Genomic DNA, 27,451 nt, shown 5'->3' on the forward strand with positions numbered 1-27,451 from the left:
CATTTTTTGTGTCATTTTTGTTTCTCTGGATACAAATTTGACACTATGCTTACTAGCTGAAGTAAGAATTTACTGAATAATACAGTTGTGTTTAGTTCACAGTAACAATCCACTTGGAACAAACCATCATAAAATAAAATACAGGCAGTGGCATACTTAACTTTTTTATCATAAGAGACCTTGTTTGGTAAATATAAATTAAGTTCACAACTCACATATCATGCTTACTCTAGTATTTAAAAGAATGAAGAGGCAAATCAATAAAACAAATTTTGGGAAACTGCAAATACCAAAACACTTAGGAAATAATGTTATTAATGTTAATATAGCCTAGTGATTGTCTTGGTGTGTGTATAACAGTGTTACATCTAAGGCAGGAAGAAGTTTTACTCCACGTTGCTGCAACAGAATCAAACATACACAGCTCCAGAGGCAGGGCAGCAGCTGACGCTGTCTGAGAAATCACAGCTATTCTCTCCATTACACTCAGTGACCTTCTGTGATTAAGGGAAAGACACTGAACATGACTCACTATGGGAAATGGCTTTGGGTACAGTTTTGTCTCACAGACACCCAAAAAACTGAAGAATTTGAATGGCTCAAAATCAAAAGCTTTTCAGTTACTAAAAACAAATTTGGCATCTCAGACATATGCTGACACTTGTGAGCCAAATGTAGTGGCACCAAAATTGCAAGAAAATGTAAACTTATCAGATGGGAATATCTCACATAACTCTAATGTCTTTTGTCTCAGTTATAGTACTGTATGTATGGATGTCACTGTATATTGGTAACAGGTAAATATTACCCATATAACTTTAAGAATGGCTAAATATGAATTACATCAGAAGCAAATATTTAAGTTGACTGGCCATAGCACCAAACAGAAGCACATTTTAGTATAAAGGGAGCAAAGCAAAAAATGTAAAAAATTATTAATTTTGCTTCTGTACAGACAGCATTATACTGCAGCATGTGCACTAGCATTTCATAAACTCATGGTAGTATGAACTACGTATGATGTTAATGTCACTGCTACATTGTGGCCGTGGTGATAAACTGTCTCAATAAACTACAAAACATTGATAACAGCAATATCAAAACACCTTACATTCAGGTACTGTAGATCACACTACTACAAGCTTTTTGCATAAAAATGTGTGACCGAGGTCCTGTACAGTATCTCAAAATATAAAAGCTTCTTTTCACATTTCACAACAAGTGGATGCAGGCCATGCAACAGATTGCTTGTTATCTACATAAAAAATATTGTCAGATCATGCTTCAAAGCGCCTTAACCCCTCTTATCATAAAGAACCATAATCTCTCCCCAGCGCTGTTGAAGATGGTGGCAGTCAGGGAATACAGTAAGATTCCCTAAAAGGCTGTAAGAGGTTGCACCCTGTGGTGTGTCCACTTTTCACTGACAATCAACAGAGTGACTACCTGGTTCTCACTTGCTTTGGTGCAGGATGTTGGGCCCCACCCCCTCAAGCATTAGTGGATCCCAGTCTATGTCGAGTCTAGGGATTCAAAATGACACTGGTGGTGTCCTCCTTTTCTCTGCGCTGGAAGGTGGCGTGAGCCTGCTCCAGGTCTGCTATCACCGCCAACAGCCGAGTGGCAACACTCTGACCTGGCTTCATTAGCTGAACCGTGCATTCTGCACCATCTACGAGACAGTTGCAGAAAGTGTAAAATGCCATGTGACATCAGTAAAAGGCAGGAAATGTACAATTTAGAACCAGCAACTGGACTCTCACCTGGGTGGATGTCAGGATTGACCTTTTCTCTATTGCTGTATGTCTGATCAGATTCTGGCACCTCTAGATATTTTTTCCTGAGGTAAGAAACATTAATCAAATGATCACTGATGAGTCTCTGAGAGCTACTTTGTCTTTACAGAGTTACATTTAAACATTTGATTGCACCGTCAAGAGGCAGCAGTAGCAATGCATTCCCATGTTGCAACATAGGCCTCTAGTGTTCAGATAGTGAACTGCAAACAGGCTGAGTAAGTTGGCAGGCTATTTTCCCCACTGACCTGAGTTTGTCTCTGCCCTGTAAAAACTGTTTGAATATGGTTTGTGTTTCAACGTCAGGATCCAGTGGGTCACTCCAGTCACCCAGAGTCACAGCAGAGTGGCTTCTACTGCAGCCTGTAACTGAGATCCAGCCTTGTATTTAACAACAGTGCTCTACATATGAACCTTTGATCCATACTTTCATGACATCCAGACCCGACTGCTGCAGCAGCGTTCTCTAATATCCTTAATAAACTCCAGTCCATCCAGAACCCTGCTGATCACCTCCTCACACATTCCTGCTCCTACTCCCATGATCACATCACAATTGTCCTAAAGAACCTCACTGGACCCCCTCTCGATCTGACAATTTGATAAAGGTTCTCATAGTACTATTTGTTTGTACCAGTGGCAAAGTACAGCTCCAGGTCTGATCCACAGGGAACACATGTCACATAAACAATGACTGACAAAATGATTCAGCAAGAAATGTTATGTAGCTTTCTGACAGTCACTAAATGTTTTGTTCAGAGAAACATTATGATTCCCGGAGCTTGTTCTCCACTGAAGTAACAAAAACATGGTATCTACAAATTAGTCATTAAATTTGAATCAATAGAAGCTCATTTGTTCTTTGAAGCTAGCTACAACTTAGTCAACCAGGAGTAAAGTATGAAAAATAAATGTAAGCCTGCATGTTGATGGACAGTACAGCTTATGCTCTAGGATGCTCATAATTTCTGATGAACCTTTTTGGGGGTTCTTAGGTGTAACTCATCACATTTGTAATTGTATATCAATGCTACATTTCTCATATATGCTCACAAACATTACAGTAATAATAGCTTCAACAGTTTACACCAGATCCTGGGTCCTCAAAATTTGTATAGCATCAGAATTAATGAAAGCAGGATTACCAGCACGATCGGCCTGCAGGCAGCAGGTCCACTTGCCGCTGCGGTGGGCCCCTGGGTGGAAAGAGGGCAGCATGTGCTCATTGTAGATGCTGACTTTCCTGATCGCTGACAGCCACTGATTCAGCTCATTCACATTCTATTCAGAAAAAAACATGGACCATAAATGAAATCATAGCAGGTGAAGATTTGCCATCCAAAAGTAATCAACTAATAAGACTTAACTGATAATTTCCTGAAGTGAACATTACCTCAATAGGACTTTTCAGCAGTGTTTAGTGAAAAATAATACTTTTTTATTTGAAAAAACAAACAAACAATTGAAATCAATATTTTTATTGATCTAATAATAAATGGTGAGCTCAATAATGGACCAAAGAAATATATTTTTTATGGCAAATAACATCATGAACTTTGTTGGTGACTGGATGGTGCTAGTACCAACGTACTTTGCACTGGATGTACATGGTGTTCAGCTGTCCATCATTGTCCTGGGTGATGACCTGCATTACATTCTGCTGTTGAAAGGCATTTTCGTCCACTCTCTCCACGGCACACACGCACTGAATAGGGACTGAGGAGTGCACCTGCAACAATTTAGCCACAAACCGCAAAACAGATTAATACAGTATGTGCACACTGGTAATGATGGGCCATGGTTTTTATTTTAGGTTTAGACAAAGGCTTAAGCAGAATAAAGTAACAGTTATCACAGAGCAAATTATTGGAGCAGTGTCTAAAGCTGAAATAGTTTGCACACCATAATGCTAGTGACAAACAGTGTGAGAAAAGGAGGAAGTGAAAATGAGATCAACATGACAGCAAAGGCCACTTTAAAGTGTAAATCAGCCACTTGTGATGGGAGCTTGCCTCAGTGAGATTGGAGTGCTCCAACATGTAGGAAAGGGGCCAAGACATTGTCTGCAAACTGATTTGTAATGTTAGCATGAATATCCACAGCCTTCAATTAACCCTCCCCTTTATTCCAGTCACACAAAGCAGATACTGGTTTAAAAAAACAGAGAGAGAGCTTTTACTGGGCTAGAGAGAGGCTGCTCCCCTTTCTGTCTCCTTCTCTCTCTCAGCCTCTGGTTGGTGAATAAGAAGAGATCATTATCACAAGGTTAGGCATCACATGGTAATAACGCCGATAACAAGGACATCAACTCAAAAACATTGAAGTCAGCTGGGGATGACTAAAATGTTTATGAGCAGACAGTGTCTAAGCCCTATCAGCTTCAAATAATGGATGAGTCACTTTCATGTGTCTTTGATTCCAAGCTTACTTATCTGTTCTTGGCTTGTATATAAGACAATCAGAATAAATCAGCACAGTTACCCTTATTTTTGATCCAGACATCACAATAGTAGATAGTTTTAACAACACTACCTAACTACTTAGCTAACTAATAAACCGAAACATAACTTAAACCAGTGGCTGGGTGTCAAAATAGCTAGTAAAGTGGATAATATAACATCATGTATATTGGTGGAATATAAAGCTGTAGGCTAAAGGTTCAGCTCCAACCTGCCAGTCAGGGGTCTTGGCGTAGGACAGCATCTCACTAGTCAGCCAGAAGTAGCGTTTCTTAAAGGCAAAGCGAGACAGCAGTTGGGGCCCCTCTGTCTTGTATTTGTGGAGATACCCCTCTTTAACTGTGACTGAGGGCATGATGACAGCCCTCTGAGGCACCTCGGACACTGCAGAGAGAAGGGGAAAACAGAAGGTAAAAAAAACTGTATTTGTAATGTTAATTTAGTAGCACATTCATCTATATAGACACAAGGTGGTGCTGTGACAACAAGCAATACATTCAGTTGTTGGAAGTACGTGCCATTACTTTCAGCACTTAGTTACAGACGGCATCTAAATCTCTTCCCATCACCCTGTGATGGGCAGCTTTAAAGAGGCATAACAAGCGTCCACTTTTGTCCAACAATCCACCTGAAAAGCATGAAATGTCAAACTAGTCTTTAAGAGAGAAGTGGGTGTGATGTGAAGACAGAGGGTGAAACAAGAAAAGCACGTCTGAGGGGGAGGATGCTTCAGCAACCTCACTGACACATGACACTAAGGTAGCAGCCATGACATGTGGTGCGTACAAGTGCCTGTGACGTCTCACTCCAGCTCCCCGCCAGCTCGTTAACCATATCATTTCTTTTCTAGGCTTCCAGCTAGTTATGAATATTTCACCACAGGGCTACAGTATTGTTTTTCTTAATCCTGATATGATCTGGGAGCTGTTAGCAGTTGGCCTGTGGCTGATTAAATCAACAGCATGACCTCTGAATTTTCTGTTTGATTACAAGTTTAGTGGTGTTACCAGCCTTACCAGTATCATGATCTATGTCGATCAACTTGTCAAGAAAGTCTTTGACTGAGGCCACACTGCGAAGGATAATGGGATGAAGCGGCGCCATCCACTGCTCCTTTCCGTGACCCAGCTGAAGGCCCAAGTTCCCGACACTTTGTAATGCCTGGTGAGTATAAACACACAAAATCCATTCAACACTCACATCTTCAGCACATCAAATCTCCAGTAACTGACAGTGTGAGTGACTGCAGTCAGAGATCAAAAGGGTTCCTGAGGCCAAGCATGCTGTGAGGCCCTTTGTCCATCCCACACCTGGCCTGCAGCGAGGAGGAAGTCCTTCTCTACATCCCTCTCTGATGCTTAGCTTTGAACCACAGTCTGGTCGGAGCACACACACAGGTAAAAATAGCCTGTTCCCTTTCTCTGTAGAAGACCCATGGCAACAGCACTTCAGCACCATGGACAGCAACCACAGAAGCCACACGTGGAAGAGGAGCGAGCTTTCACTTTTCAACTAACACGGCCATGACACCCTGGCTTTTAATGATTTTGGGGGATGGAGGTATTTTCAGTACAGGTCACTTCCAGTCAGATACATGTGCAGATCTCAGGTATAACCTACTAGACACTTTTCTTGTAGTGACTAGCAAATGGTTTTTGATGATGCCTTTTGCCTTGCATGTTGTTATATTTCCACTTGAAAATAGTGGGACCTAATGTGAGAAGGTATGGTTTTATGGTACAACAATGGCACTGAAAACCACTGCTTATTGGTGTATCAGTCCACTGTGAGATATGTTGTGTATAATCCAGTTCTCATAAATTTGCTTCTGTGTGTACACATAGTATAAACATTTTATGTCATATTCCTGCTTCATGTTTATTTTATTCCTGTAAATTATAAATCCTCACTGTTGGCAGACAGCCTGTTGTCTGTTTGGTTTTTCTGTACTCAAGTGTGAAGTCCCAACATGAATAAATTATTCATTGCAGTGTCTGTGTTGTGAATTGTACCTTGGCCAGCAGTAACAGTGTTCTGCTTGTACGCGTGTCAGCATGCTGGTCCCTCAGCTGGAACAGTTTAGGAGTGAGGATTGCAGGAGCAAAAAAACGCAGGAAGAAGAAACCACTGATGGCCAAATACTTCACGTCCTGCAAAAATTAGGTGAATTTGGCAGGAAAGTTAATAGATGAAGGACTGTCTCCCTTAGGATATGACTTGTAGCTGAACATACATAAGGTACATACAGTATGCCTCTGACAGTCATTTAAAACACTTAAACTGCAAATATACAAGGCCTATAAATATACTAACAAATATATTGACATGCACGTGTTTCCAGACTGACCTCGTTCTCAGGTTCTGCAAATTGCTCCTCTACTCTCTTGTGCAGTTGTTTGAAGGCCACTCTCATGACAGGAGGACACTGATCCACTGAGCTCACAATTGATTCAGTGATGCTGGTTAAGTAGCACTGCAGCAACTCCACACTGCTGTCCCGCACCTCTGCCTCTGACACTGCACCCTTAAATGAAATTCGTCTTAGGAAGACAAGAAAAGACATTGTACCTCACTGAATTCCTGTGTCATAAATGCAGAGTATAATAAATCCTAAGACAAAGTACAAGTCATTGTGTATATACTGTAGATTTGGCTGAATTAAGTAATGATGATACTCAGTTAAGCATACTAATTAAATATATTCAAATTGCACATATTGATAACCTTTGTGTTCCTGATAATTGAGCATACTATTTCTGGACAGATAAACACAGATATTGCATGCTGAACTGAAATATCAGGAGAGACGTATAAAGACGTTAGTAGTGGAGGGCAAATAAGGTGACAACAGGCAGAGCTACTGCAGATGTAGAGGGTGTTAGATGCCAGATCGCTCTCTGTGTCAGTTAGTCATCTCAAGGGGCTCATGGCAGTTGCCAAGCAACAGCTTTCCTCCTTTTTACATGCCTTGTTTTTCATTTTCTCACACCAACGTCTTCCTCTCAGAGGTTACATGTAAAGGAAGTGGACAGTCTCCCGCAGCAGCTTTTCCATTTGACCATCTTAACACAAAGATTGTGAACTACACATTCATGAACCGACAGCTCAGTATCTCCACTTGTCACTCGTCATTTGAGCACATGTGAAACAGATCTGGACTATTTTTATGTTTTACAGTTTTATGTTTTACCTTGTGCGGTTCAGGTCAATCTTGCATGGGTCCAACTCAATGTACTTCTTCTCATCAAAGATGCGATTGATGATAGGCTTCAGCACCTCATGCAGATACAGCATGCCAACAGCCTGGTAGAAAAAAAAACCCCATTTGCGTCTATGCTACAGGGATAATTTTCTGTGTAAATGTGCACAGTACAAAGAGCAAACGTGGTAAAGTATGATGCAGCAAGGGATAAAGTAACTCCGGTATACATATTAATATTTTCTTCCAGAAAGAAAACAGCATCAACCAAAAAGTTTGAAATAATTAACAGTCAAATGATACTTTCATCCAGAGTAGAAACAGAAACCTCAGTTACTTACAGTTGCTGACAGAATAAAATAACAGATATGTTGACGCACCTTCATAAATTGTTCCATGGCCTTGGAGGCAAGTGAGTTGGATCGAAATAAAGTGTTTGGATCAGCTTTGAGAGCAAAAAAAAAAAGGAGACTGATTAAGTTTATGATAAACAATAACATGATTTAACCAGAAATACACCATATACACTATGTATTACAGCATATTAATATATAACAGGGCAGCAGCATGTTAGATTTTGGACATGATAAATTTAGAAAACAGGAAAAGTATCTGTCAACTCCTTTCATGGAAAATTTATAACACCTGTCTGCTCTTCAGTTTCTCGCAAACTTTTTTTCTAATAAAGTGAAGTTTTTCCTTTCCCCTCCTTTTAAGAAAAAAAATATTTACTGTACAGATTACAAAATCTTCATTGGAAAACCTTTTTCCATCAAGCATGCTCAGTCAGCTTTCTTTGTATAGTTTTAATTAAAACAATTAAAAAACAGGGGTTAAGATGCTCACTATGAACCACAACATGCCCGGTTTACTTCTGGCCAAGAGCCTTTTGTTGCATGTCATCTGCATCTCCCCTGCATTTCTGTCATTTCCTCACTGTTGTTTGTCTAAAAAGGCATACATATGCATAAACATGCCCCAAAAAAGGCACTGAGTTTGACGTACATATACAGTATCTGAGGGCAGAAATAGAGAACTCCTGCCGCTGTATTTATTACTCCCAGTGAATGTAATGAAGGAGCATTTAAACCTTCACTCAGACCCTCATCAGGCACATAATTATGCTTTTAGAAAATCTCTCAGACTGAAACACTGCTTCATTCACTGGAACCTGTTAATACAGTGTCTGAATCCTTTGTCTGCTTCTGCCCTTAGATCAGGCTAGTCTGGTGCACGGTGTCTACGTTTTTGGATGCTCATGCTTTCTATTCTGTTAACATATGTATCAGTCAAGAATTGTTCTGCTTTAGAAACACAGCATCACAACTGAGGGCAGACTGACCTTGCTGCAACATCACTTAATTCCTTCAAGATGGCCATATTAAAACATCTATGGTGACAGGACTGCGTTGGCAGGTAAAACAGGTTACACATTACGTGCAAAACTCTGAGTTTTCATTGTGGGTGCATAGTACATTTTCCTTTCCTTGCTCTTATATCAAACTTCAGTGTGTGGCTGCTCACAGCATCTATTCTGGATCAAGCAGTTACCACTGGATCATGTGGAGTTGCTATGGAAACTTTGGCACTATGCTTATTACTGTATCTCAAACTACACCAACACAACCCAAAGACCAGAGCACAACTCTGTGTGAATTGTCATGGGGATGTGGTGCGGAGGCAAAATCATGACTAATCGACACCACAGAGAAGCCTGTTGGGTGAGTAAATAATTGGCATCAGGGTAGTAAATATAGTGCTGGTAGGCTTTAACTGCCCACACACAGACCATGACGTTGAGAGACCTCACTGTCAGTTCAGTTACTGTAAACTGCAGCACTTCTCTGAGGGTATTTCAAGATTGGACAATAACAGCAAACTGGTATCACCAAAAGTCTGACTAATATAAACATGGATCAATAGAGATAAACTTAGGTCTTGTACACTCACACGTGCACACACACACACACACACTGCATTGTTTAATCACAGTTCTTATATAAATATATATATATATATACACTGTAAAATGTAATGTTAGTATAATTAGAGGTATTATTTTAATGCAGAAATTAGATTTATGCTACTCTGTCAAGAAGACATAAAAACAATAGAAAGTCACTTTTGGCTTTTTCCCATTTAGGGGTCACCATAGCGAACCGTCACACTGACGATTCGCATGTTGACATTTAGCACATGTTTTACGCCTGATGCCCTTTCTGACACAACCCTGATTTGAACCCGGAGCGCCGTGGGGAAAGCGCTGCGCCTTAACCACTAGCCTACCAGGGACAGCTAAGAATACATAAAAACAATACAGCCATAAAATGCAGACTGAAACTCATCTTTGTTGAAACATGAATTTATGCAGCGAGAGCACATAAAATTAAACATTTCTTTGTAACCTAGTTTTACAAAGATGTTATAAATCATAATGGCTCTAATGGACACTGGTCTAATGTTGTAGACAGGTGTCATGACATGTTCCTTTAATCTTACTGGTGTGGTTGACCTCCCGGGTGTTAAGGTAATCCAGGAAGGGCACCACCAGGCCCTGGCCCAAATAGATCTTCACCAGGGTCATTGCCACATCCTGCCGGCTCTCAACCGTGGTCACCTCCTCCAACATAGTCAGAGCACTGCTATCCTCCACCTGGTGAGAGGAGGACTCAGGTCATGAGCAAAGAATATGTGTGTCAGTGCCTACACAGAATAAAAGAACCTGGTGGAGTCAACTGCGGATTTGGAAAACATAACAGAGGGAAAAAAGCAAGACACACATACTTTGTCATACTTGTGTGTAAATGAATATCAATACTGAGGAAGGTTGCTGACCTCTGTAGGGGAGATGACTGACTCAACCAGAAGGTCAATGAGGGGCTGATAGTACACAGACGGTAAAATCCGATCTTCCACCAAACGCACCTTCAAACGCAGCGCTCCCAGCTTGCCACTGGAAACAAAGGAAAATAGCACAAAATCAGAGATTTTCTGCACATGATAATCACATACTGAGGTAAGCCTCTATTTAAAATATCCTGGATAAGAAGGAAAAAGTGTACAAAAAAAAAAAAAGTTACTAAATATGAGCTCTTGGATTACTTTGTTTTTCTGCACATGAGGACAACCAAAGATCTTCTTAGCTGCATCAGTTGCTATGATGTATGGGAGAAGTGTTTCACCCACAGAAAATTATGAGTTAAATGGAAAGATGATTATGAGACTGTGAAAGTATTAATGCATACACTTCCTTTTTTAATAATCTAAAACACAAAGGTGAAATGTTGATCATATTAAATCAACTGTAGTACAGTAACACTGAGGGTAATGTGGTAAATATCTGGTTTAATGTAGGAAAGGTCTTTCTAAACATAATATTAAGGAGTCCTTATAGTCAAAGAAATAAATAAAAATCTGTCAAAAGGGTGTGTTCACTCTGCATTCCCAAACCATCAAGTGTAACAGATAGTCCCATAGTCCCAGAGGGCTGGGGCTGTGGGACAAATACTTCTCTTTTTTGTGAAAGTAGGTCTCTCGCCAATTTCTACCAAGCAGTGTGCAGCCATCAATAGAAACCCTTTAACAGTGAGTCATATCCAATTACTTTGACATGATCCTTTTGACGTTCACTTAGTGCTCTTTGTTCTAAAATTATCTCAAGGAACAGATGCTGTCAGAGACCTGGCTACACACCTATGAACGTTCATTTAAATGCATGAGAGAGCACATGGAAGGGAACAAATACTTTCCTTGGGGGTGTATTAAACAAAGACACATTGATTGCAAATCAGTTTCAATCTTAATAGGTTTCCAAAAGCAAAATACTTTCTTCAGCAACACAAACACTCCACCTCACCGCACTGTTGAAACAAACACACCAACACTCACCCCGCATCAGCCTCATTGTTTCTCAAGGGTAGCAAACGAAACCAGCCCTGTAACAGAGGTGTCTTGTGCAAACAAGAAAAAGGTATGTCCACCTGTGGAAAAAATTGCAAACAAGAATATGATACCAGGCAAGAACAAGAACTGATTATGGAATTGTATGGTGGAAAACAGCTAACAGATTAAATTGTTTTTTAAAGCAACGACAACATAAAATCTGTGCACTATTATTATAAGTATGGCATCCTCGCCTTTCCCAGAAAGTCATTCTTGCCCACCATGTCCCAGTCCCAGACCTCCACAGTGACACTTCCCTCCTCAATTGGCTCCTCTGGATCCAGCTCCAGCTCCAGAGTCTCTCCCCAGTGAGGAAAACGGGTCTTCTTGATTATCTAAAACCCAACATTTGGGGTGTTAAGAAATCCACAGTATACTTTTGGTCACCTCAGATCGCTCAAGTACATGGTAAATATTGAACAAAATGACAGACGATCAGAGTATCAAACAGCCATCAGTAATAATGGCAGAACACTGGGCTCCCCTGAAACCAGCTGTTTGAACTCACCGAGGTCTCTGCACTGTGGCTGTTGAAAATAATTCTTGCAAATGGGTCAGAGGTTCCAGAAATGTCTCTTGGAGCCAGATCTCTGTAGGTACCACCAGAACAAAAGACAACAGAAGTAATCAGTACACTACAATGCTCAACAAACTCCCACTACCTGTTTTGCAAGTTAAATTAGTCAGTGAGGTGCAGCAAGGAAAAACAGAAAAACCTTTGCTTAATCCCACCTAAACCTTTCAAACTTAATCCTTATTCAACAGAGCAGTGTCAAGCCCTGATTGACATACTCATTAGTGCCCTGCCTGAGAGGGAGACTGTAGCCTGAGACCAACAGATGGGGCAGTGAGTGGTGTGATAGTTGCAGTATGACTTGGGAGGTGAGTGTGAAAGCGTGTGGTGATAGTGAGTTCAGAAATAGTGATGGCACTGTCAGGTTTCAGCTAGAGAAATTTAAATGATTACCACTTTAATCATCTTAAAAACTACACATATATGATGGATAATATGATTATACACCTACTGTACATTGTTACATGAGGTTATTTTTCCTCGAAGTGTTTTTCAGCAGTGGTGGGATTTAAACATCACAGTTACGTTACCTGGCTTCATCGACTTGACATCGCAGACTGATCTTCTCTGTATCTTTCAGCAGCTCCAGACTCAGGTGGATCTCCCCCTGGACTTCATCATCAGGGTCAACCCTTGTCAGGTTCATCCAACTATCTAGCCCTGACCACACCACACAGAGAGATATTTTTAATGAAAACAACCTGCCTCTAAACTTTTAAACATTAAGAAAGAAACACATTAACTAAGCATGCAGATCATACTTTTTTCAGTTCATTAATTTCATTCTTTCATTGCTGTAAACTTAATGAAAATAGCTGATCAAGAAAATGTAGCGATATCTCATGCAGGAATTGATTTTGGGTGGAGGAAACAAAAAACGAATGAATTGAGAGACAGAAATATTTTCTGCAACTATTTTAATAATGAATTAATTCTTTTTCATTTATTTCTCTTGCAAAAACAGCCAAACGTTCTCTGTGCTGAGGGACTGCTGGGTGGAGCAGAACAGCCAAACGTGCTGAGGGACTGCTGGGTGGAGCAGAGTGGGCTGATTTGCAATTTCATGCTATGCTACCTTAAGTTACATACTGTAGCTTTAACTGAACATTTTAAAGATTTGTAGTGCTGAGGAAGGAAAACAATCATCTTGGACTTTATCAAAACTGTTGTGGGCATTGTTACTATTTTCTGACATGTTATGGTCTAATCAATTCAATAATTTGATAGTCCTTATGAATTTGACTGCGTACACATTTTGAAATAGCCAAGCTTGTGCAAAAACATCTACAATGCTAGCAAGAACAAAATGAAGACATATGCAGTCTAAACATCTAAATTATGTGATAATGTTTACATTTTAGTCATGTCATATTCCATAAACAAAGGTACAATGTCAAGTGCAGACTGTGAAAAGGGAGCTGCAAGGGATGTAGCAATGACTCACAGGAGTGAAGGCCATGCCAGGTGGCTTTCAATTGGTATGCAGCAAACACACCCTGGTAAACACTTGGAGCAGTTTAATACAACTTCAATAGCATCACACCACACCTTATATAAACACCTTATGTACAGCCAAGACGCAGTGTTAGCAGAAAGTGGTGCGGTTAATGCGGACATAAACAGTATGACTAATTTTATGAAAGTTTAAGCTTCTGTAAGACCGCTTCTACATTACAGGATGGTTTATAATGCATGATGAACAAAACCCTGGAGTTTGTGCAAAGAAAGATGATGATAACAAATGTATCAATGTGAATAATGATTTCAATGTCTGTGAGTTAAAATTTACACAACTGAAACAGATTGTCATAAAAGTGTTTGATAAATGTAAGCGATTATTATGTGTTATTAAATGTGTGAGAGCATGCTAAAAAACATTCCCAGACTTTGTGACTAATAAAAGCACATCTCAATCACCTCAGACCTTTGACCCAGTCATGGGAATCCACAAATGTTTAACCTCTGAGCTTTGGCCAGGCACCCATCCTGTTACAGACTGATACAGATTTGCTCAGTAATACCTTTAGCTTGAGATCCAATGGCTTCTTTGCTAAGTGTAATCTTTCCAATAACATCATCATGGCTGTAGAAAAAGACAGAAGAGCTCATCAAATAGAAGATACAGTGAATGTTGTTTGACCTTGCTACAGTTGTAAATGAGGTGAATTTGAAGGCAGGTCAATTACAGTACTGGTGTTCATGAGAAGAAAATGATCTTTAATCATTCACTCTGGGCAGCCCTCTGCCAGACGATGTTTGTTTATTCAAAGCTTGGAGGGATTTTTTTCCCCAAACATTTGAACTGTACATGAAGTTTTAACACAAATAAATCAGTTCATGAGACAAGTTAAGTAGCAAAATAAATCAACTTCCAAGCTCTGTCAGTGAAAAGTAATGGCCGTGATGGCTTTGGGTGGCAGTGTTACCCAATGGTGTCCTCATCCATGACAAGAAAGGAGAGTGAATGGAACCCCATCGGGAGGTGTAGTGTATACTCTTCACCCCAGAAAGGATTAAGGTTCTTCCACACTGTGGCAGTCCTGAAAAGAGAGGGTTACAATGCTTGCACCCAGACCTTACACAGAAACCTTTTGCAATTGTATGCAACAATTGAAATCACTAAAGTAAGAAAAGCATATAAATATGACAGAAAATCATTTAAATATGACAATCACCCACTTTACCGGTGAGGAAACCGATTATATGTTTTTCAAGTAATATGAAGAATATACTAGAATTTGTTACCCTGCAAGGAATCACAGGTGAAATGAAAGGACACAAAAACCCATAGGTCTGCTATTATTCAAAGAAAGCAAACCATCTAAGAAATCCCTCTTTGGTAGATCTGCTCCAAACTCAGTGACATACAAAGTCCCAAAGAGGCATTGCTTCGTTTTAAGAGATCATATGGTGAAAAGGCTGGGAATCAGTGCTGTACACCATGCTTAAAAACTATAAGGCTCCCCACACAGGAATCAGCAAGTTTTACCAATACATATTTTTATAAGAGCTCTAAGGGTTATTTTAAAGCTAAAAATGGTTCTCAATAGCTTTTCTGAGGTTGATTTAAATGTATCCATAACACTAAGGATCATAAATGTTATACCACAATGTTGGCATTGAATGCCTGGTTGACATTAATAGTCTTGTATATTTATGCTATGATACTTTCTGATTTAAATGATTACTTTACCCATTTTTGATATTTAAGCAAGTTCTCATGTCACTGATGTGTTTAGAAAACAAGGTATCTATTGAAAAAGAGGTTAACATTCCTTAAAGTAAGGTACTGAAAAAGTAATGTTTTAGTATCAGTACCATTTATATATTGACTTATGATAAAGGAGTTCAGGGGATAGTCTACCCGAGGGACAATTTTAGAACTCTGTATGGTTTTCTATTTCTCTGAGTGTACTGTACTGGTTAATCCCACCCCAATCTACCAGCTACGTCATCCGTGATCATCACACTCGACAAGTCAGTTGGACAGTAACACTCCAAGTACAAGATAATTAGAGTGTCTGCAGTGAATCATTGTACCGTTTTTCCTCAACATGCCAGATGGAACAATAGCTGCCAAATTCACCCCATGTTATTGTTAAAGCCCTCAACAATCTGAGCTACTGTCAAAGAGCACCAGTATGAAAAAATGCAATAGGCCTGTACTGCACTATAGCTATAACCTTATTTAATCTGAATATTTTGGAGGATGAAATCAGCTACTGTATACTTTTCACTGGACAGCATCTGTGAACTGGTGTATTCTGCTCCCAGTATCTGCTTTGCTTCCACCAGGAGCAACTTGCAATAATTGATGCATCCTCTCTCCATGGTTACCTGCTGGTGTTTTAAAGGCCAGGCCAGACCAGTATCAGGTTCTCTGTGTTGGAGGGGCCACATTGTGGGCACCACAGTCCTGATCACAGTCCAGCTGGTTTGCAGGGTAACAACCAGTAAATTCACCAAATGCAAGTAGCTGTCTGCACTGAAGGGTATTTTAATCTAAAATCACTTAGATTAGCTATATGCAACTGTAGGTTTATATAACTCAAGAAACTTTTCATATGCAGATTTCATCTTAATCAGTGCGAACTCACCTGGCCACAACCTCATTGTCAACTTTCACAATGCAGTATGGATCACTGGTCCCGGAGCTTAGAGATGACAAGTAAAGAATATGAGAAAGACTATTAGCAACATGCAGATTTGTCTGGTGGTAATTTAATTTTCCCTTGTCTCCAATTAAGCATGCTCAGGTCAATTAAGCACACATCCCTGCCTATCTCACCTCTAATTCCTTCAAGCCAGCGTACCCCAGTTTAGCGTTTCAAATGTGGACTTAACTTTGTTCTTATCTAACTAGTCTGATATGTAGCCATTGAACAATACTGAGGCTATATTCTAAGAGCTAGGACTACAGCATTGAAGCGCATGCCATTCAGAAATAACTTACACGTCTTTGGCCGGGAGGTTCCTTCCCTCGACAATTCGAAAATAAAGAGATGTGTTTTTGGCCATTTTTACTCCAGAAACCTATTTATCCAGTTTCTCTTGTGTTCCCATAGGCGCTGTTAAAAATAATGCTCTTCCCGTCCGCTACTGAGTTTTCTTCATTTCATTGGCCCCTTCGGCGCGTGACAGCGCACATCCCACCAGCAGCGCGCGACACATGCGCGTGTGCACCCCCCAGTCATCCTAGCAGGTTAAACACCGTGGGCCACCGCGTGGGCGGCCAGCTCCACTGGGCTTTGTCTTATTCCAGCTCATCTTTTAAATGATTGAACTGTTTACAAAGTCTTTTCAGAAATAAACACAATCGAGTAACACTGGACATTATTTATTATATCTGATATAGTTCACGTTTTTGCCTTTTTTAGAAAATACGCTAATTTGCGTATGGTCATCATACCTGGTAAGTATACAGCACAGTCGTCATAAGCGTCTCTTCTTTGATACAATACGCCACCTGGCGAACATTTTGAACTACTGCATGTATCTTTACAGACAGGCATCTCCACAGTCAGCAACTTGGGGTCTTCTTGGGAGTAAGTGGAAGCCGATGAACAGCGTTGCCAGGAAGCTTTCACTTGTTTTGAGTAGCTTCAACCGGTTTTAGTTAACGGTGAATGGGTGCGTTTTTAACTATAAGATCTAGTCGCATTAGTTTAACGTGGTACTGTTAACTAGCTTGAGTGCGTTCACTATCGTTCTGTCACTATTCTCTGTCCAGTTAAAGAGATGGATGGTTATCCCGGCGTCATTAACAGTGATTCCACGAAACAGCAAGAGAGACATTACTACCTATTATCTGAACTGCAAACTTTAGTCAAAGATTTACCAAGGTAATGTTCGGGGAAGAACTGTTTATAAATGTGTCCGTTTTAGCTCTGTGGTCGATTAATAACAGCATCTTGATGATTTTTGTTTTTGTTTGTTTATTTTCATTGTTAGCTCCTTCCAGCAGCGCCTGTCCTACAACACGCTGAGTGACCTCGCTCTAGCACTCATAGATGGGACGGTCTATGAGATTGTGCAGGGGCTCCTGGATATTCAGCATCTGACAGAAAAAAATCTCTACAACCAAAGGCAAAAGCTGCACAGTGAACACCAAGGTCGGTGCTCTGTATAACAGAAAGCATCCGGGGCCTGGTCCAAGAAGCAACCCATGCTTTCTGTTTGGATAATTGCTGAGTAAAACCAGGAGTCCTTTCAAACCATGAACCATATCTAGTGCAAAAACCTGCTTCTTGAAGCAGGCCTTCAGTAGGATGATGCATTTTCAGATGTCTAATGTGATACTTGACTGGTTATTCCTCTAATGTGTAGCACTCAAACAAGATCTTGCACGAAAACACAAAGATGCTCTACAGTCATGCAAGTCCCACAACCTTGCGCTTCTCAAATCAAACCAACAAGCAGAAACTGAGGTAAGAAAGTGAAATTCCCAATAGGTCTACTTGTGATCAACTGTCAAATGCCTACTGGCTTACTAATAATTGTGTGTTTTGTTATCAGGCGCTGGAAATGCAGAAACTGAGGTAAGAAATTGAAATTCCCAATAGGTCTACCTGTGATCAACTGTCAAATGCCTGCTGGCTTACTAATGTGTGTTTTGTTATCAGGCGCTGGAAATTCGTGTGCGTGAGGAACAACGAATGATGGATAAGAAGATTGTAACAGAAATGGATCAAAAAGTGGTAGACCAGCAGAACACCCTGGAGAAAGCAGGGGTCCCTGGGTTCTACATCACCACAAATCCACAGGTAAACAATTATGCCTGTCTCCTCACTATTAATGCCGCAATAAATTAGCTTTGTGATGCTGATAAAAGTATAGCAAATGGTGCTGTATGTCCCAGCTTACTGCTGTTCATCCACTGTGTTTCAGGAGCTGACCGTGCAGATGAACCTACTTGAACTGATCCTGAAGCTTCAGCAGAAGGAGTCAAAACCTGAAATGCTATAAGAAGGATAACAAAGAAGCCTAACTGTGCCAAAAGAAACCAAAAATCATACCGTGGCCACAGACAGTGCATGCTTACATTCCACTAACTGAAAATTCACAGTGTGTTGGCCAAAATTGAACTCTGCCATCTTTCAGAAGCAACAGGTTAAGAAAACCCTGATCACTTGTTGACTCGAGTGTAAATATCATCACTAGGAGAAGGCAGCTTGTCAAGTATTCAAGACACTTCAAATCCTAGAGAAGAGCAGAAGCAGGTTGTGACAGCATAGCTTGTAAAGCACTTAAACACCAGTATGGTCATACTTAGCAAAATTAGGAACTTGTTTGTTTCAGAGTCTTTAAATGCTTTAGAAACATTTAAGGACAAGGAGATGAACAGGTGGGTCAGTTGGAATTAATTCTGTGACCTGCCAGCAATGGGGTGTGTCTTTTGATGTCTTTGGAGCATCAAAAATAATAAAGAGATTAAAGCTGAGATTTGTACCTTTCCACATTTTTGGAAAGATTGCGTGTGTAAAAACATAAACAAGGTGTGAAATGTTTCAGCTCCAGTGTACTGGCTCTCTTTTTCTTTTTTTTGAACAGACTATACAGTATTATGATTACTCCTTTATTATGTATATTTTTGTTTGTTATACTTATGTTGGCAATTGCATAGATTTTTTTTAAATGTCAGTGTTGGTAAAGTTTGCTCTTTGACATAAATAAGTAAGTCTGTGGCCTCTCTCTATTGTATCCCCAAGAAAAAAAAAAAGAAAATTCATGTTGGTTTGCATATCTGCAGCTCCCATAACGCGTGCCAAGGCTTTTGGTGGTTTTGTAGCCTATCCCTAACAGCTGATCAATGACAGGTGCACTACAGGTGTAACACAATCCACTTAGGCCCCAGCAGCGCCGCCCACTAGCGTTTAACATAAACCATGTGTTCATGCGGTTGTTGATAAACGTGTAGCAGGTTGGTGAATTATCGGCATTTCACCTTGTTCGCTCAATCACTGGCTTGAAAAGTGGATTTGTAGTTCATTTGTCACTGCGAACCGACCAGGTTATCATTACTTTACTGGTCCAAGCGCGCGCACGCGGCACCTCTGTGCACCAGAGCGCGCAATGTGGCAGACGGTCCTCACTGATGTCTGTGTTTTTGTTGACTATTCCACAGCTAATACAGAGAATCGGGCTTCTAGCGCAGCGCCAGGCTGACTTCATTGGGCCTTTGGCCTGTCCATGTCTCTGTTTTCATTTGGTGTCTTATCACCGAGCTTTGTGACTTTCAAGCAAGAAATATTAGTCACATAAGGCTTCGTGTCCTGTACGCCGTTTGGGCGTGCACTCAGGGTCCTGGGGCTTCCTGTGTAGAGAGGAATGCTGTCTCCCTCTCTCTATCTCTATCTCTCGTTCCCTCTCCCTCCCTCAATATGGGTGGGGCGCAGCGGAGACCCCCTTTCAATAGGAAGCAAAAGGTGGCTGTGCCTTTAAGAAGCTGTCGGCGCACCTTCTGCTTGAACCGACGATGCAACCCGGTAACTTCTCACAGTACTGGACCTACAGTACCGAAGAGAGACGCTGAACGACAACGGTAAAGCGCTCGTTACATTTCTTATATTATGTTTCTCCGTTTGTGGTTACAAAAGGAATCTGGTTAAATAATCGCATCTCCCTCACGAATGAACAGTGCGATGTACTCTCCAGTAAATCTAGGACATAGAAAGTCTAATGCGCTCACGAACCTTTTTTTGCATCCGTTTCCATTTTGTTGTAAATTTTTAATTTGGTTTTTAAAGCAACGCTTATCCCGTTTTTTTTTTTGTACGGTACCGTGTGTGGCCGTGGATATGTTTACTGAAGATTAGTTCGCAGTGTAAACATATTGTGCGGTTTCTATTGGTTGTTTTGCTAGAGGGGAATAAAGCGTTACATAATTATAATGGATGTACCATGTTTTCGCCGTGGACCTATCGAGAGCAGGAATCGGATGTTGCACCGCCCGGATCAGGAGCGTGTAGGCTGGGCCTTTCTGCTGAAAACACCCAGCATATTCATTCAAGTAATAAAGATACTAATAATAAACAAACAAAAACATAATTTACATGTTCTGTGGTCACCGTGTTTCAAGCTTTTACTGTGCACATCAGCCTGTTGGATCACGTGGGCTGGCCTCGCACTGAGCGATGAGTGGTCAGTGCCAAAGGCCTCGGTACAAAGTCTGGTTAAAATAGATACTTAACATGGGGGAACTGCCACATAGACTTCATTTTAAACAGACTAGATGATGCTTTGGCCTTTCTTACATTTTTACGACAAATAAATATCCTGTTTGGTATTTCCTTACGAAACATAATCTTACCACTATATCGACATTACAGTGAGACGTAATATTTGGGTTTGTTGTATCTATCTAGAGATCCAGTTTAACCAATTATTATTTAGATGTTTTCTGTGACTGACACCAAAGTTGTACAAAATTCATATTTATTTCTTCATACTGTGTGACTTAAATATTGTTAAATGTAAATACTGAACATTTTGTGTCACCGTTATTTTCATTACACAGACTGCAAGGATGGACATGTAAACTTCCTAAGCAAAGAAGTGAGGCTTAGAAGACAATTCTGGTTTCAAAGTGGCTTAGTATAGACTAGTTGTTTATAAAGACCTCCAGTGTGTGTCTACCAATAGAATGCCTTGAGCAAAACGCTAGACTCCACCCTGCAAACTTAGTGTGTCAAGATAAAAAGCTAACACATGAACATAGTGCACCATCATTGTGTCACTGTTGATGTGTCCTGAAGCTGAATACACAGTGTGCTTTTTAAGCAAGTCTCACTACAACATCCTCCACCAGCTTTTCCTGTTCTGATTGTTGGTGTGCTTGGGCTCTGTCTTGCAGGTCAGTTTCATAGACAGGTAATGGATCCAGTGTGACTGTTAAGCACCATCTGCCCAGCTGGCCCGTCTAACTCTGTAGCTATGGCAACTTGTGTGAGAGGATGTGCACCAGTGGTGCGCCTTTGTCAGAGACTAAACCGACTCAAGACACTAGATGATGACATGATGGCCACATCACTGAAACGGTGCCTCTCCACCCTGGATCTCACTCTGATGGGTCTTGGTGGCATGGTTGGCTCTGGGCTTTATGTTCTGACAGGAACAGTGGCTAAAGACATGGCTGGGCCTGCTGTCATCATATCCTACCTTTTTGCAGGTATTGCTTCTTTATTGGCTGCCTTTTGTTATGCAGAGTTTGGAGCACGTATTCCCAAAACAGGCTCTGCCTACATGTTTACCTACGTCTCTGTGGGAGAGATCTGGGCTTTTCTTATTGGTTGGAATGTGATTCTGGAAAACATGATTGGTGGCGCTGCTGTGGCACGTGCTTGGAGTGGCTATCTGGACTCCATTTTTAACCACGCTATCCAGAACTTCACAGAGACGCACATTATGCAGTGGAACGTGCCCTTCCTTGCCCATTACCCTGACCTCCTTGCAGCAGGGATTCTAGTAGTAGCTACATGCTTCATTTCCTTTGGAGTTCAAGTGTCATTTTACCTCAACCATATCTTCTCCACCATTAGTATGGGTGTCATTGTTTTCAACCTGGTCTTTGGCTTTGTGCTGGCTGACCCAGCCAACTGGAGCCAGAAAGAAGGAGGCTTTGCACCTTATGGGCTGTCTGGAATACTGGCAGGTTCAGCCACTTGCTTTTACGCATTTGTGGGCTTTGATGTAATTGCATCCTCAAGTGAGGAAGCAAAGAACCCACAGAAAGCTGTTCCCATTGCCACTGCAGTCTCTCTTGGACTGGCAGCAACAGCTTATATCCTGATCTCCGCAGTGCTCACACTAATGGTACCCTGGCACACACTGGACCCCAACTCAGCTCTGGCAGATGCTTTCTTCCGCCGTGGTTACAGTTGGGCTGGAATTGTTGTGGCAGTAGGTTCCATCTGTGGTGAGTATCATTCTTTGATTGATAAGAACTTAAATAGCTGTGCAGTAAGTTTAGCAGTTATATTGTATGCACTGTGCCATATTTTGTTTGTCTTATGTTGTGATAATGAATCTCTGTTTTCATTTCTAGCCATGAACACTGTGCTGCTCTGTAATCTCTTCTCCCTCCCTCGGATTGTGTATGCTATGGCAGAGGATGGATTGTTGTTCTCCATTTTTGCACGTGTCAACCCCGTCACCAAAGTTCCTGTCAATGCTATTGTGGTGTTTGGAATCCTCATAGCCACCATGGCTCTAATTTTTGACCTGGAGGCCTTGGTTCAGTTCTTGTCCATTGGCACTCTTCTGGCTTACACCTTTGTGGCGGCGAGTGTTATTGTGCTGCGCTTTAAGCCTGAGAAAACCAGCTCCAAGGGAACCGCTTCCACATCCCCCAACCCCAATACTGAGCCTTCCCTTGCCCACTCAGAGTCTCAGACCATAACTGAAGAGAGCGGGGAGCTGAAGCAGTACGAATCCTTCTCTGATAAACTCCAGTTGGTAGAAAGGCAGAAAACAAGAGAGCAGTGTGGGGTGGGGCAGCTGAAGGCCCGGTGGGAGCCGTACCTGGGCAGGCTGATGGGGGACTATGAACCAGGCGAGGTGGTGGCCTACTGTGTGCTGACTCTGATGGTGAGCTCAGTTTCCTTCTGTGCTGTGCTGGAATTTGGAAATGTACAGTTGCAGCTGCCAGTCTGGAGCTTTGCAATACTGCTGGTGATTTTTAGCCTAGCTCTCGTTCTCAGCCTGGCAATCATATGGCTTCATGAGCCACAAACCCACAGAAAAACATTCCAGGTAAGCTCATTTATGGATTTTATAACTATTATGCAACTCTACTGTATAAGTATGGTGACTGCCTGCTTCTGTCTTTCACTTGTAATATGGTGCTCAACTTATGTTTGCTCCTCATGACCTGGCAGCAGCATACAGTTAAAATTAGCTAAATTAAATGGTCTCAGTTCAATCACATTTTTTTAAGCCAACTGTACAAATGGACTATGATGTTTTATTGTTGTATAGGTACCTCTGGTTCCACTGACTCCAAGTGCCAGTATCCTCATTAATGTATTCCTCATGATGAAGCTCAGCACTCTAACCTGGATTCGATTCACTGTATGGATCGCCATAGGTAAACAATATATCAGTATATTCCTGCAAAACAAATAGTTTTCCCCTTTTGCATAGTTACTCAATATTATACCTCCAAAATAAATACAGCTGTCTGCCAACTTAAAAGATGATTAGGTGCACAACTCCCTCTCTAGAAACACTGGGTGCAATTCCCAGTGAACAAGTGATGTGAAATGAATGTTATCTTAGTAAGTTATTTGAATACATTGTGATGAGCCTCATTAGCCTAAGGCCTTTATGAACAATTAAACCATTTTGAACAATGCTATCGGACTGCAGCAAGTTAACAAGATGTACACTCATGGAAAATTGCACTTGACAGAGCAGGTTCTCTCTCACAGAGCCCATTTCCCTAGAGAAGAAAGAGCCTCTTACCTTCCATAATGGCCACTGAAGAAAAACATAGGATTTCTTCATTAGACTTAGAGTTAATGCAGCATTAAAGCCAAGTAATCAATATTACACCTGAGTAACTGACAGAAGTTCTCACTGACTATAATAAATGTAAAGTTTTGACAAATTGAGGACTCATGTAATAGTTCTTTAGCTATGGTAGCACTATCGCTCTAGGGGTGACATTTGGTCCGTTGATCCACAATGACATATACTACTACTACTTCACAGCTAGTATTTGATAGGCATTTACAATTTGGTATGTACATTAATCCTCAGATAAAAAATTTTGTTTGTTCTGATACTTATATCTGCTTAATATTAGTACGTTAATGCTGTCATTGTAAGAATGTTAGCATGCTGAATTTAGCATTTAGCTATGCTGTAAATTATCCTTGTTGTCTAAGATTTTAATGTTCATGTGTTTTTATAACACCAATTAGTACATTTTGCCCATAGAGAATTAAATATGAAAGCCACCAACATGTTTTAAACTGAGAATAACACAAAACAAGACTTTACATCCCACTTTTCCCATTACTGTGTTGTGTGCCCTAACATTTTAAGTATCATACGGCCCCTTTCCCAGGTCTCTTGGTGTATTTTGGCTATGGGATCTGGCACAGTAAGGAGGGCAAACGGGAGCTGCAGCCTAAAGACATGGCTGCCCGGTACGTGGTACTACCCAGCGGCAGTCTGGTAGAAACAGTGGAATCTGTCCAGCCCGACGGTCAAGTGGACACCTCGGCTCACCACATCAACGCCTCCACTGCCTCAGCAGCTGAGGAGTATGCAGGAAAGAGATGATGTGGGATCATACATGATCATCATTACTACTGCCTGGTATTGTCTGTTGTCTCCCACTCATATGCTATACTAGTGTACTCTCTCTCTCCCTGTACTTATTGCTCTGCAAATGTAAGCACAACAGGATGGGATGCATGCCGTCTGTCTTGCTGTGAAGCATATTTGTATATCTTGTGATACTTGAATGTACAGTAGACAGTTCTGTTACTGTCCTGTAAGCACCTAGCATCAAAGTTGTGTTATAACCTTTAAGACCAGCGCTATTCTTTCCAGTTTATTAGAATCCATGTTTTTGTAGATTATATGGTGCTTTCTTTGTGGCACACTATACTTTTAGTTATCTATACTCAGTGGATGATTTTTGAAAAAGAATTTGACATGGATCTTGAGCTGGAAAATCAACACTCACTAAAAGTGTAATTCTGTTGTTAACAAGATAGAAGTCATCTCACAGCATCTTTGAAGAGATCAACTTAAGGAGAATTGATTTGTTGCATTTTGTGGTCTAAGCACAGACCTTTGCCCTGTAGTGGCTTCTGACAAATTATTTATTCCAATATTTAATATATGTATTTATTTTTCTGTTGCTAGGCTCCTAGTCATAGTTTATACAGATCTCATTCCCTTCAATTTTTTTTGTTTTCTGTTCCTGATATTGTCATTGTTGATGTGTTTGTTATATGAAAAACCATTGTTTTGCATACCTGTATTAAGGGCACTGCACAAAGGCGGCATGTGACGTGCGTCATTGCAGGTTGACACATATCACATGACGAGCCGCGACACGATGAGGCGCCACCTGTGTGTGGTACCCTTTAGTCTCATTAGTTCACTTCAGTGCTTCGCTTAATCTTCTAAATGTCCTCTCATGACCTTATTCTCTTTTGTGTCACTCATCTTTTGTGTCTGCACCTGTACAGCTTTTTCTCACGCACCTTTAGACAGCCATCCTTTCATGTCTCTCTGTTAGGATGAGATTATAAGAAATCAAAGCAAATTGAGAGAATGATACTATTGGATAAAATGATTATTCATATAGATGCTACAATCCAGAACTCATGTTGAGTAAATCTTAGATATAAGAATAAATTAAATTATCAACAATAAGTCAAGTATAAACCTATTGAATGGGAATCTACACACACAGAGGATAGAATATTGGTTGTTATTGCATATTAAACCTGAGCTGGCCCTTTGTGATCCCAGCAAATTTGCAGCAATGCCTGTCAACAGTCTGAAGCTTGACCTACCGTAGATTAGAAATTAGGCATTCATGTGAGAAGACACTCCTCTTATACAGATAACATTCCCACAGCCTGGTGTAAGTAAATGAACACTAGGTTTTGTTTATATCATGAATTGAAATTCTTATTCTGTTTTTCTTTTTATTCCTTCAGTTTGCGTTTGCATGTGGTACATGATAAACCAGTGGCCTTAAACATGTAATTAATGCAAACTGGCTTCCAAAGCTCACATCTGAATGGTTATTTGATTTATTTGTCTGTTAGATATAACTTTGTTTTCTAATTATTAAACCAAAACACAATCATGGAAGAGAATGTATAGCAGAGGGCATTTTGGCATAGTTACTAAAAGGAGTCAGATTCAAGAGACTTTTGTACAACTTTGCACACCATTTAAAAACTAGTGTCTGGTCATTTTGTGTAATGCTTTTGATGTCAGCGCCAGTGACAGATATTAAGACTATGGTGCTTTTTATAAGCTGAACATTCTCTCTCCTCTTTCTGTCTTGTTTATGCCAGAACACACAGATATAAATGGTCCCTTTTTTCCTACTACTGAATAGTATTGTATTCTACTTACACATCAAGGTCCCAAGTCTTTCTGTTGTAGCGTGTCTGTATAAAAATGTTATAAATGGAAAAATAAATGTTTTGAAGAAACATTTATAACAGTGTTCTGACTGTAAGAGTTGCATCCTACAGAATTTGACTCATCCTTACAGTAGCTTTGATCTAATATACTCAATCTTAATAGCGATGTTTATCCATTTTAGCGATTTAAAATTGTATATGCTTAAATCATTTCTTTAATTTCAATTTTAAAAACGGTGACGCACAATCTGTAAGTGAACCTGCTGCTGCTGCTTAGAAATACTGTGATACTGAAAAATTACTTGCAGTCAATTGCATCATCCTAACATAATATTTTCTTGCAACTAATATTAAAAACATTTTATTCTCTAAACTGCTGGACAATGTGTGAACCAGATAAATGTTAAAGATAAATAATCCAAAGTATGTCACTAAGCTGTAAACAGTCCTGATAGGTGTTTTTTTTTCTCCACCCAATTCTCTTTTCATCATGATACAGCTTCATTTTAGAAGACTCATGGCTCATCTCATATCCATGCATCCATCCATTTTCCTCCGCTTATCCGGGACCGGGTCGCGGGGGCAGCAGTCTAAGCAAAGATGCCCAGACTTCCCTCTCTCCAGACACTTCCTCCAGCTCCTCCGGGGGAATGGCGAGGCGTTCCCAGGCCAGCCGGGAGACATAGTCCCTCCAGCGTGTCCTGGGTCTTCCCCGGGGCCTCCTCCCAGTGGGACATGCCCGGAACACCTCCCTAGGAAGGCGCCCAGGAGGCATCCGAAACAGATGCCCGAGCCACCTCAGCTGGCTCCTCTCGATGTGGAGGAGCAGCGGTTCTACTCTGAGCTCCTCCCGGGTGACC

At 40.8% G+C, this 27,451-nt stretch overlaps 3 protein-coding genes across 6 annotated transcripts; 2 read left to right on the forward strand and 1 right to left on the reverse strand.

The window, feature by feature from the left end:
• Nucleotides 1–133: 133 nt before the first annotated feature.
• Nucleotides 134–16,629, reverse strand: rasal1 (RAS protein activator like 1). 3 transcript variants are annotated; one of them, XM_020590479.1, is made up of 21 exons: nt 16,424–16,629; nt 16,068–16,124; nt 14,397–14,510; nt 13,992–14,053; nt 12,501–12,630; nt 11,905–11,986; nt 11,591–11,731; nt 11,343–11,434; nt 10,290–10,407; nt 9,954–10,107; nt 7,835–7,899; nt 7,446–7,558; nt 6,603–6,795; nt 6,268–6,405; nt 5,272–5,416; nt 4,467–4,639; nt 3,388–3,525; nt 2,942–3,077; nt 2,045–2,165; nt 1,764–1,840; nt 134–1,672 (listed from the first exon to the last, which is right to left on the reverse strand). In XM_020590479.1, exons 1-21 carry the CDS (start codon nt 16,486–16,488, stop codon nt 1,524–1,526), a joined length of 2,463 nt encoding a protein of 820 aa, XP_020446135.1. In that variant the 5' UTR covers nt 16,489–16,629; the 3' UTR covers nt 134–1,523. The 3 variants fall into 3 exon arrangements, with proteins under 3 accessions (XP_020446135.1, XP_020446137.1, XP_020446136.1); XM_020590481.1 differs by lacking the exons at nt 16,068–16,124; nt 16,424–16,629 and having other exon boundaries at nt 136–1,672; nt 13,888–14,053; nt 14,397–14,433; XM_020590480.1 differs by lacking the exons at nt 14,397–14,510; nt 16,068–16,124; nt 16,424–16,629 and having other exon boundaries at nt 136–1,672; nt 13,888–14,080.
• A 182-nt stretch (nt 16,630–16,811) lies between these two features.
• On the forward strand, nt 16,812–18,451 carry dgcr6 (DiGeorge syndrome critical region gene 6). The gene is made up of 7 exons (XM_020590486.1): nt 16,812–16,882; nt 16,975–17,100; nt 17,201–17,312; nt 17,422–17,582; nt 17,797–17,897; nt 18,093–18,233; nt 18,358–18,451. Exons 2-7 carry the CDS (start codon nt 17,097–17,099, stop codon nt 18,433–18,435), a joined length of 597 nt encoding a protein of 198 aa, XP_020446142.1. The 5' UTR covers nt 16,812–16,882; nt 16,975–17,096; the 3' UTR covers nt 18,436–18,451.
• An 875-nt stretch (nt 18,452–19,326) lies between these two features.
• slc7a4 (solute carrier family 7 member 4) lies at nt 19,327–26,406 on the forward strand. 2 transcript variants are annotated; one of them, XM_020590483.1, is made up of 5 exons: nt 19,327–19,390; nt 21,323–22,384; nt 22,514–23,220; nt 23,446–23,554; nt 24,539–26,406. In XM_020590483.1, the coding sequence occupies exons 2-5, from the start codon at nt 21,403–21,405 to the stop codon at nt 24,754–24,756; spliced, it is 2,016 nt and encodes a 671-aa protein (XP_020446139.1). In that variant the 5' UTR covers nt 19,327–19,390; nt 21,323–21,402; the 3' UTR covers nt 24,757–26,406. The 2 variants fall into 2 exon arrangements, with proteins under 2 accessions (XP_020446139.1, XP_020446138.1); XM_020590482.1 differs by lacking the exon at nt 19,327–19,390 and adding an exon at nt 19,409–20,011.
• The last annotated feature ends 1,045 nt before the right edge of the window (nt 26,407–27,451 follow it).

This window comes from Monopterus albus, unplaced genomic scaffold (genome assembly GCF_001952655.1).
Source record: "Monopterus albus unplaced genomic scaffold, M_albus_1.0 scaffold12.1, whole genome shotgun sequence".
In the NCBI taxonomy this organism is placed as follows: domain Eukaryota; kingdom Metazoa; phylum Chordata; class Actinopteri; order Synbranchiformes; family Synbranchidae; genus Monopterus; species Monopterus albus.